This window comes from Colossoma macropomum, unplaced genomic scaffold (genome assembly GCF_904425465.1).
Source record: "Colossoma macropomum unplaced genomic scaffold, Colossoma_macropomum, whole genome shotgun sequence".
NCBI lineage: Eukaryota > Metazoa > Chordata > Actinopteri > Characiformes > Serrasalmidae > Colossoma > Colossoma macropomum.
This window is the reverse complement of record NW_023494789.1, coordinates 41,423,827-41,435,939: the sequence shown is the minus strand read 5'-3', so window position 1 is coordinate 41,435,939 and position 12,113 is coordinate 41,423,827. Positions and strand designations below refer to the sequence as shown.

The following is a 12,113-nucleotide window of genomic DNA, read 5'->3' as shown; positions in this document are numbered from 1 at the left end:
AGCTGTTACAAATATTAAGATACACTTGTGTTATTACATGAGGCAAAACTGAAATTGATTTATGTGTGTAATTACACCTTATGTAATTACACACAAAAATCGATTTATGTGTGTAATTACATAAGGTGTACAGTTGTAATCCATCTGTAACAGTGACATTGTTGTTGCATATGTTGTTCACATGTAACTACACAGTTATTAGAGACATTTAATATAAAGTGGGACCTTGTGGTCTTGGTATAAATGATACATGACAATTAGTAAATATTTGAATTCACTTGAACATGGTCATGGTATCACTATGTGATTATATTATGTGAGGTTACTGTTGACAGGCAATCTGGGAAAAGCCACAGGAAGCCCCCGCCCTTCTCCCCCACCTCTACATTTTCTATGTGAAGCCACTCCTCACTGAGGATGAAGTAACCGAAACAAGCTGCTTTCGTAACAGCACAGAGGCTCAGGCTGAGTTGTAGTAGGACAGCTCACACTGCCCTAATTGTTTTTCTAAATTCTACATTTCACAATAGAACATGAAGCTGTTTAGCAAACTTGAAATTTCCCATGCCTTTCATAACGGCAGCTCAGAGGAAAAGTCATTCAGAAGAAGAAGAGAGACGGGACACACCAAACCACACTCCACAAAGAAAACGACAGCACTTCTTTTCAGGAAACTGAGGTGGATTTTATGTTTCAAACTTATTTCTTGCATATGTGATATCTTTTCATCTATGTATCATAAAGTTCTACTTATAATAGTTATATCTGTTATTTTGTGCCTGCAGGTAATTCTTTGGGCTGGTTTCATGCTCATTTTCTGGTTATTTACAGTAACTGACTGTAACTGACTGTTTTTTTATAAGGACAGTTTTTTGCCAACACAAATATACATTAGATATATTATTAGTTTATTTTCCAGTGTGACATGTTCTCTTGGGGGTATTTCAGGTTTGCTGTTCATGTTACATTTGTCTTGGTTTGCTTAGTTTATTTTAACCTTATTTTCAATATTTTTGCATTGAGCTTTGCTCATCTTAATAGTTCAATATTAATATAAGATGATGTCACTCTGTAAAACAAACCTATCTGAACATTATTCAAAACTCCAGTATTTGAGATGTGAGAATGCAATAGGAAGAGAACAGCAGGTCCATGTTTAAAAAAAATGTTAGAAATTTAAAAGTAGGAGATTCAAAATCTTTAAACTGCTGTCAGGTATCATTGTTCTGTAGTGCTGATAGTGTGATGAATGTTTGATCTTTCACAGGTGAATAATTCAGTTCACTCTAAAGATGTCGGACACTGCTGCTTTGGCCTCTAAAACGGGGAATGACCACATCTTTGTGACCCAAGTGAGCTCCCCACCAACATCAACTGAACTTGGGCAAATTGTCTCCACTGGGGGTTCACTTCAGAAATTTCTGAAAGGGGAACCAAAAGCATTAGGAGTAAGTGACCCAATCTGTTTGATCATGTTTTTGTGTTAAGTAGCCCATATTACAGTTTTTAATATGATCATTTTATGTACTGAAGGAAAAGGTTTGCAACATCCATATCACTCACCTGTTGTACCACCACTCATGCCAACTTTAGCAGCAACTGCTTCAACCAAGCATTTCTTATGACTGGAGATGAGTCTTTCTTATTGCTGTGGGGCAACTACATTACAAGACTTTTGAGCATGACATGCTCATTTCAACCTTAGGAGTAGGCCACTCTAAAACCTTTCCACTTGTGCTTTGGCTTGTCACTACATTGCCCAATTGCAAAATTTCTTCACACATGGTGAGCAGGCATTCTCCTGCAAGAATTTCTGGTAGAGAGCAGAATTCATGGTTACGGCAAGCCATGAATGAGCAGTTTATCCCCACGCCATCACACTGCCACCACCATGTTTCTCTGTTGGTATGATGTTCTTATTGTGGAATGCTGTGTTAGTTTTATGCCCAGATGTAACAGGACCCACACCTTCCAGAAAGTTCCACTTTTGACTCCTCAGCCCACTGAACATTATTCCAAAAGGCTTTGGGGTCATCAAGGTATTTTTGGCAAAGCCTTTATGTTCCTCTTGGGTTGCAGTAATTTTTAGATCTGAGTTGAGCAGGACCTGCAGTTCTTTAGATGTTCATTTGGGTCCTTTTCTGACTTTGAGAGTGAGCCATCATTGTGCTCTTGGAGGAATTTTGATTGGCTGGCAACTTCTGGAAGATTCACCACTGTTCCACATTTCCTCCATTTAGACATTATGGCTCTGCTTTTGGGTTGATGGAGACTCAAAACCCTAGAAATAGCTTTGTAACCCTTTACTGACTGATTATTTCAATGACTTTCATTCTCATCTCTTCCTGACTTTATTTTGTTTGTGGTGTAGTGTGCTACTAGCTTACTTCACCCTGCTTGAAATGTTCTATTTAAGTGATACTTAGATTCAATAGAGCTGTATTAATGAAGCCAGGGTGAGTCTAGTTTAATTAATCACAATTTTCAACTAAATTTGGTTAATTGTAAATAAATGGGATATCATATTTTCACACAGGGCCAGCCTGTGTTGGACACTTTTTTCCCCAAATTTAAATGAAATTATTTGTTTACTCAGGTTGTCCCAAATTACAATTTGAAGATCTACATCAAGAAGGTGTGACAAATATGCAAATATATAACATATCAGGAGGAGTAAACACTTTTTTCACAGCACTATATATTAGTCTATTCTGTATATAGCAGTTTAGCCCCACCCACTCACGAGGATGTCATAAGAAGCGTTTCAGTCTGGACTGCTTTTTAAATGAGGCACAATTCAGGCCAGTCAAGCTGAACAGAGCTCATTTACACAGGGCTCCAGACAGCAAGTAAAATGGTCACAACTACAACCACAATTACTGATTAGCGAGTAATGAAATTAACTTGCCTGTGGTGACAGGTAGCAACTTTGTAATATTATTATCATTTTATGGGTGACTATTTATTACTATTTTTCTGTACTTCTTACTTTTTTAGTGTATTTCCTACTTTTTTAGTGTATTTCCTTTTATCATTTTCCATCTAAAAACGTAACCGATAGACTTAGTCCGCCTATCAAAAAACCAGCTGCATGCTTGCATGATTTCAACAAGCATAGCAAAACATGACCCCAAAAATAATTACTGGGTAGAAAATGGAGAAAATATCAGATTTTTTCATACAATCTACATCTCTGTCAGACCTTAAGAGGTCATCTGCTCAATCCCAGTCTGACCCAGTTAGGACCAGGGAACTAGTGACAGATGCACACGAAGATGTACTTGAGTGACTGTCCACTTCATGCAAAAGTAAAACCACAGAAAGATTTCAGAACTTTTTGGCTTCAGGAATTGGCATGATTCAGGCATGATAACACAAGGCAGACTATATTGCAAATTCTATACGAAAGCAAGCAAAGATGGATTTCTGAACAGGAATGAATCGTTTCAAAAAGAGACAGAAAAAAAAACAAACACTTAAAAATGCATGCAGTTTCATTATTGCAACGAGTGCTTCTAAGGAAGCTCCCTCAGCCTGCGCAGTGTCTCATGCATGTGAAAAAACAGCAGAGAAAGAATTTAAAATTAAATTCCACACAGCCTACATGAACTACGTTTCACCAAATTCACCTCCCAAATCTTGTTAATGAAAAGAGTGGACTGGATATGTATTATTATTATTTGGCACTTAAAAAAGCTAATTTTTTTGTTTGGAGCCCTGTTACATATTCAATTCATGAAGACACAGTAACAAAAACAGCTTATTTAATTCTAATGGATGAGACTGAAAGATGGTCGTATAAAAAAGAAATATTACTGTTTTTTGATACATAAACTGGCAAAAAATCTTAAGGACCTCTGAGAAAATACTATATGAAAATACAAAATAAAAAATATAAGATATTGACTCTTATGTATCATTGAGGTTTGTAATTGAACACATTAATAAATGTATAAAAGAAGAAAATAGACTCCCCACAACCTGTCACAATATCATATACAAGTTATACAGAAGGAAGCGAGAACTAAAGCATTGTAAGTTAAAAACTAGAAAAATGAAAAAGACAAGATAAAATAAAATTAGTTTCCATTTCTTGAAAAGTACTTGGTGGACCAGCAGATTCCCAGAAATAAGATTTACAGTCTCTGCCAAAGTGTAGGAAGGAGAAAGCCTGAGCTTGTTCACTTTATGTTTATTATGGAAGCATAATTATGTTAGTGGAACGTTTAAGTCACATTGAATAAACAGATGGTTACAGTCCTGGTTACATTGGGAAATTTCCTATGGAGTGGGTGGGTTTGATTTTAGGATATTTGCCTGTCTATTTGTGTATATTGCCTCTTGGTAAATGTCATCATCAGAAAACATGAGATCAGTAGTGATAGCCATGCTAATGACACAGAGTTGTGTGCCAGACTTTTGTCAGTGGATGTCAGAATGTAATGCAGTTGCGCATACAGCACTTCGGACCCGAAGCCACCATTTTGCCGGCAAAATGCATAGTTGACTAACCTTTATTACTTAAGAACAGTTTAAGGTACAGAATGGTCCATATATCAGAACACTCAGCAGACCTGGCGGCCCTAACTAGCTAGTGTGACATCATCAAGCATCAGTGAATAATTTGGCTTTGAAAATCTCCCAAAATCCTACTGCTCTGTTCTCAATACAGGGTTAAATCAGTGACATGATTCACACACCAGATACTCATCAGTCTCTGCCCCGAAAAAACGTAGTGATTTCATCCACCTGTGACCATCCATCGGCCAGCAATCGAGCTCCAAAATCACCCAAAATTCACTCACTACTGTCATATCTCTGCTTTTAGCCTTCATATTATAAACAAAGAGTTAAAAAAGTGCCATGATTCACAATAAGAACACTCAGCAGACCATCACAAGCCAGAGTGAGAGAAACCAGCTCTAACGTCCCACAACAAAAAAGGTGGCAAAATGGTGCATTCCAAATCCACTAAACTGGAGTGGACTTAAAACTTAAACAGGCCCTAAAGCACATTTTAACAGATAAATAACAATATATATGATATATATTATTATAAAATTAGTAATATTTGGCGCTGTCTTTCAGTTACATACAGAGACATTCAAAATCCTTATTTTAGTTGTACATCCTACATGCACTTAAAGTTATTAACATTGACTCATCTGAGCTCTATTGAAAATGCATTTGTATAAGCTACAATAGAGGTCTACAACTTTCAGTATTCAAATATAACCAGTATTGAGATCAATCAAATATCTCTGTCTTTCACAGACTGTTCAAATAATGATCGGTTTGTTCACACTCTTGCTCGGTATCTTGATAACCTTCTTTTTTCCTGCCTTCACTGTCTTCAGTGGAATTGTATTTTGGGGTGCTTTCATGGTAAGCTTTATCCATTTCTTCCATCAGATTGAGATATATAAATATTCCCTGATACCAATTTAAACAAAAACTCTTGCATTTTTCCTCTCATTCAGTACATCATCACTGGCTCTCTGGCTGTTTCAGCAAGTAACAAGCTTCATCACTGTGTGGTATGTAAACACCAACTACAGTTTTAGTGTTTTTACATTCATTGCAGAAAGATGCTTCGAGACTTATTTCAATAATGCTTTACATTAAAAATCATTGAAACTGTACCATGTTGTTAACGCATGATTAATTACTCATAAAATAGATAAATAAGTCAACTAATTTTGAGCTAATTTGATTATCAGTATCATTATTTTTAAAAACACCCAAAAAACAAAGATTTCAACACTACATATAATAAAACACATTTTGGCAAAATATGAGAGCTCACAAAAATATAAGGATGTATATTTATTTCTGAGCAAATCAATTTAGGCACCTACGCAAATGGTTTAACCTATTTATCTTGGACTTATATGTGTTTTGCTTGTAAAAAAAGAGTATTTCCTTAAAATCAATGTGTAAAACAAATACAAGAAAAAAATGACAAGAATTCCTTTTTTGAATAAAGTTGTTGTTGTGAGCTAGTTTGATGGACAAAGTTCAATGTTTGGCACAAAAATGTGCTGCATTTAAGAAAAACAAATCTGCCTAGTTGGACTTGGTGTAAATATTCTATATATCCTTCTACTACAACATGCTATTTAAAATATTTGTTATTTCATAAAGATTCCTAGATTTATTTGAGATATTTCACATATAGGAGTTGTCATTGTTTTAGAGGTGCAATGCAACACAAAACAAGTTGAATGAAACTTCATTCTTATATGATTTCCTTGATTTTACCTCAGCTGAAGCCATGTGGATGGCAACTAGCCAGTCAGCTCAGAGTTCATGGATTACAGATCAGGAAAAATCAAGGAAAGGAAATAAGAGATGAAGTTAAATTCCAGACCAATGAGTGTAAATAGCAAGACTTGTTCATTCAGACTGAATATAACTGATGTAGAGCTGAGAGTCCACATATCTGTGTTTTGTTGCAGTAGATGAGTAATTGTAATGTGCAGCTGTCTTCACTGACCATGAGATCTTATTATCAGATTTGTGAAGAGAGCAATTGAGTTATTATCTATTTGAAAGAGACTTTACAAGCTAACTTACAGGCAGCTCAGCTGAAATGTCTGTCTTCGGCTAATGTTGTTGTAGTTGTTGCCATATTAACTGTACAATAGCAAACACAGCAGGAATGTTGTATGTTCTAGTAACCTGCTGTAAATGCTGCCTACAGTATGCATGAGGTGTGAAGGCTTTGAATAAATGTAAATGAGTAGTGTGGTGCAGTGCTTCTGGCTTGAAATGTCAGTTTCAGTAAAAATGATATAGTATGTAATTTCTTTATCTGTGAGGTTGGAAGGCAGTTACTGCACAGACACTTTTCATGTTATCACACTCTCAGCTTTACCATTTTTATTTAGAAAAGTCAGCCAGTGATTAAACTCTCAGTGTCTCAGTGATAAGACAAACACTTAGACAGCATATCGCTGTTGTCGGAAGAAAACCTCATATTCCCAAAATGGTAACTTTACAGGAGAAGGAAAAAAACCTACTTTACTTTTAATGTAAGTCAATGGAACCAGACATTTTTCCAAGTCATTTTGGGCCATTTTTTGGTCCATTCTTCGTGAAATTTACACACAATGTAAAGGGCAACAGGCATTTTCAAATTATCTATAAAACTGAAAAACGAAAAATGGAGACACAGGTTTTCTTCTGACAGCAGCGATATGCTCCCTCTTTGATCATAAAATCATACATTTCTAAATGTTGTTTCAGTTGCGTGTTGTGTTTCTGTAAGACTGTAATTTTAGAAATCAAAGTAGTTGAATGAGAATGTATCTGTTGGTGCCCATCTTTTGCTTTACTTTTCTGACTCTCATCTAGGTGATGGGTGCTCTGGTGATGAATGTGATAAGCACCATAACTGCAGGAATAGCCATCGTCCTGCTTTCGATGGATATGATATTTCTTTGCAACTATCGTTTGAATAATTGCTACTCTGAGGTAAGATTTTTTGATTTTTCATAACATGACAGTCAGTTGTGCATCACATTCTTTTATTTGATTCACAGTCAGAGACCACCCTGCATTAATGTAATTTCCAGTGAAAATGGCACTTAAATACAAGTAACTCATTTTTCAGGAGATATATCTGAGTAGATTAGATATAAGATAATTCACGTGCATAAGGAAGGACAACATAGTATTGTATAACAGCTAGAATACATCTAATTACCTTTGATATTAAACACAACCAACGCTGATATACGGCATAAACATTGTTAAATATGGATTCAATATTGATAATTTTTTAAACAACATATGTATGTTATTGTATTATATATATATATATATATATATATATATATATATATATATATATATATATATATATATATATGTTCAAAGTGGGGCATGTTTACATGTATACTCAAACCCTGAAGTACAGATATCAAATTTTGCTCCCCAGGAAAAAAACAAACTGAGTAATTTTAATATGAAAATAAAAAATAAACTGGTACTCTGAAACCAAAAGCTCTCAGGCTAAAACACAAAGGAACAAGTAATCAGTGTAGAATGGTACAGTGCACTGGATCAAATTAATTTTTTTTCTAAACTGTACTCCCTGCAACCCACAAGGATAAGCAGTTTGGAAAATGTATGTGTGTGTGTGTGTGTGTGTGTGTGTGTGTGTGTGTGTGTGTGTGTGTATAAACTGCACTGCTCTCCTGTAACATTTCCTTTTTTGCCTAAATTGTTAAAGTGTGTTGATCATGGAAATTAAAAAAAAAAATCAATTTGGTAAAATTCTTCTTTTAAGACCACTCATGAACAGTAATCATCGATAGAAGTCATGCTAAAAACTGTCCATTCTTTGTGTTCTATCTGCTGAAAGGCTGTACTTACCTATAAGGTTTCATGTTGGTGTATCATGGTTGGTTTTTGATGATGGTGATTTGTAGACGCTCCCTAATCCTAATTAGCTCTCAGCAGTTTCACCCACTTATAGAGATCAATGTGTGTGATGAGTTTAAAAAGGCATCAATTTCACACAAAAACTAAGTCGGAGTTGATCATCTTAGGTAAAAATAATAACATAAAATAATAACACAATAACATTTACACACATTTACATTTTGCACACATTAGTCAAAAACTATAGAAGAAAGAAACCATACATGCAAAAAAAAAGATTCACTCTCTGTTCATGTTTCAGACTTTTGGTTTAAATTTGTTTAATTAAGGTCATGAAAGGTTTGATAATACATTTATATCCTATTAACAACATTAACATGTAATTCAGTGGAACCAGACTTTTAACCAGATCATTTTGGGTTGTTTCCATTTGTCTATATATATATATATATATATATATATATATATATATATATATATATATATATATACACATATGGGTTGGAAATCTCTAGGCACCTCACGATTCGATTTGATTACAATTCAGAGGGCTGCGATGCGATTATATAACGATTATCAATGCATCTTGAGGCATCTTTTTTTCCTATATAGGATTTCTTTTTTCTCATTGTGTGAGGACTTGGTACTTTTAAAGCAAAGCATTTGTAATGATCCATAGTGCATTTACTTCCAATATCTTTTATTAATAAATCAAATGGAAGTGATGTGGTAAGTGAACCAGAAGACTCTCATTCACTGCTCTCATTTGGAGCACATGAGACACTGGTTGCCACTCACCTGCAATAAAATGTGCAGTTACGGTAAAATAAGATCCAGTTTCAATAAATGTCCACGCAGCACGTTACAGCCGTCCTACCCTTTTTCTTGAGTGATTTTATAACTTCGGTTTCATTGTAGACAGTGGGGATCGCTGTGTCAGAAAAATATCTTTGAGATGGGACGTGTGCAACATAGCATGAAAACCCTGGTTCGCAATGACTGAGAACTGGCATGCAGACTGCAGGTCACATAGCAACGATGCGTTATTCACATTTATAAGCAATGCAGTTGTTTCCTGGTACATTAAATCTGCAACGAGAGACTGTCAAACACTTAAACGTTGAGAAGCTGAAGTCAGCTTCTCTTTCGAATTGTCCCGGTCCACCTTAAATGGTGCCACATTCACATTCGCCGCCTCAGTCACAATTTAAGGTGGAACAGGAAAATTCACACAAGAAGCTGGAGAATAAGAAGCGACTTCAGCCTCGTAAAACAGTTGAACGTTGAGAGATATTTTACAAGAAAGTGATCTACTCTTGAAGAAAACTTTTCTGGCGGAGATGGGAGAAAAGACTTGAGCTAAAGCTTAAAGCAGAGCAAAGTAAGTCTGCATTTTCAAAAAGGACAAAATGGCTCTTCTTAACATTTGGGTTGTCGACTCCTGACCTAACCTGGCTTTTAATGCAGAGGGTGCTGGTCGGATATCTTGCTCATCCAGTTGTGTTTTTGTTATGTGCCACCACAGACTGTCCGGGTGCTGCACTTCCGCACTTCCAAGTTTCCAACAACATTACATTATAGATTAAAATTTAGAAAATCGATTTTTGACATTTGTGAATCGATTCAGAATCGTCCACGTTCGCATCGTGATGCATCTGAGAATCCATTTTTTCCCCCATCCCAACATATATATATCACTGCTGTCAGAACAAAACCTTGTATCTCCATTTTTGTCATTTTTCAGTTTTCGAGATCATTTGAAAATTCATGTTACCCATTACATTGTGTGTAAATTTCATGGTGACTGGACAAATGGAAACAGCCCAAAATGACTTGGAAAAAGTCTGGTTCCACTGAATTAATGTTAATCCTGTTAATCTACCAGCTAGCAGTTTTCGCTATGAAGTCTTCACATGGGTTGCATAGTTTGTACATTTTAAGAATGAACCAGATTATAATGAAATTACTTTTAGGGCCTGATCGTTGGAGTTCTCGCAGTGCTGATCATTTTTTCCATCGTGCAGTTCACCATCTCCATCTGTGTCTCAGCCTTTGCCAGTAAAGCCATCTGTAGCGCTGAACCTTCTGTAGGTATTAGAAAAATAGGGACAGTTTCAGAGATGCAATAAAATACCCAATGGGTAGATTTCCTTACTATTGTTGTTGCTGAATTTTGTTGTTTGCAATGTCTTCACTTTGATCAAGAGATGACTGTCAATGAACATAGTTTATACATGTTTTCTATCTGCTGTAATGACCTTGTATAGTGACTCACCCTGTATAAACTTTGCAGCTTATAAATCTCTGTATGTCTGTAGGTGAACATCACTTTGGTTCCAAACCAAGCAGGATGTCCTGATTACCCCAGTAAACAGGTAATAATATGCAAAATTAGCCTTGGAGTCAGATGAGTTAATACTGTAAAATTAGAGCAAAATTACTTTAAAATGTGTTACAGTTCTGTGGTGTATATTTACAGCCCTTTGCCAACCAGCAGTGACCACCATGAACAGTCCACCAATGGAAAGTCCTCCAGAGTACACCAAGATAAAAGGCTAATTAACTGAGACTGAAAAATCTCCAGAATAAACACCACAATAACGTTACATATGGACTGCAACTGTAGAACTATACAGTCATATACAGACGGACTGCTCTGATGCAAAGATATTTTAATAGTGTGACGAAAATATCTATTTTTTTAAATAAAAAAAAATCCACTATGCATGTTTGGACAAACTATTGTTTGTTTTTATAGTCATTGTTTTTTTTTTGTTTGTTTGTTTTTTTTTGTAAACCCAACACTGTTAGAAATAAAGGTTCTGTGCAGGTACATTTTTCATTCATCAAGATACAAACAATGTAAATGTTCTCTCAAAGGTACAGCAGTGGTTTTAAGGTCCAATTGTGAACCTTAAATGAGTTTTTCCCAGTGAAAAGTACATAATTATACCTTTTCATAACCTGATGTTTTAAAACAGAACAATAAAATAAAAAGCCTGGAGATGAGACGGGGTGTGTGGAGTCAATACAACTTAGAAAATATCATTTCAGTGGATTATGGTACAGTTATGTTCCCTGACTAAAGATACTGAGATGTACCCTTGAGGGTCCCACCCTAGTGACGAGAGGTCCTGCTCCAGTGACAGTTTAGTACCTTTACTAATAGTTACTGTCCTAAGTCATTCTGTCCCTCATGAACATCAGTGTCATATGCAGATATGTTTGTGTTTTATTCTGTAAAGTAGATCAAGTAAAACATAAAATTATTATGGATAAGCTTAACCATGGCACAGATTTTGTGCAGTGAATTTCTACTGTCCATCCACCATCAACAACTGATAATGTAGCAGTTATTTTATTGATTGGAAATTAAAACTGTTATAAAGACCGAACTCTAAACATTGTACCAATGATCTTTAACACTTTCTATTTTATATATAAGACGTATCGTGTGTCTGCATATGTGCTTCATCTGTAGTGTAGGTTAGCATGAACAGTATTTTTAGTGCCTTTTCCTGTACTGAAGAAAGAAATGTAAGCTACAAATGAAGCTGTAAAAATATATAATTCCTTATCTTAGAGACTAGACCAGTTTTCCAGATGGAAGAATTTGTTAGAATTTATTAGCAGTGAAGTAATGTGAGGAGAGTTTTTATAGGTTCAGCTTGATCACCATGAACCTATAAAGCCTAAGAAGGTCAATGAGTTTTCTATTTATTTCT

The 12,113-nt window shown here is 35.5% G+C and overlaps 1 protein-coding gene across 1 annotated transcript; it reads left to right on the top strand.

Moving 5' to 3' along the window:
• The first annotated feature begins 262 nt into the window (after positions 1 to 262).
• Positions 263 to 11,174, top strand: LOC118808578 (membrane-spanning 4-domains subfamily A member 4A-like). The gene is made up of 8 exons (XM_036571354.1): positions 263 to 679; positions 1,268 to 1,448; positions 5,275 to 5,385; positions 5,481 to 5,537; positions 7,357 to 7,476; positions 10,362 to 10,475; positions 10,707 to 10,763; positions 10,868 to 11,174. Exons 2-8 carry the CDS (start codon positions 1,293 to 1,295, stop codon positions 10,886 to 10,888), a joined length of 636 nt encoding a protein of 211 aa, XP_036427247.1. The 5' UTR covers positions 263 to 679; positions 1,268 to 1,292; the 3' UTR covers positions 10,889 to 11,174.
• The last annotated feature ends 939 nt before the right edge of the window (positions 11,175 to 12,113 follow it).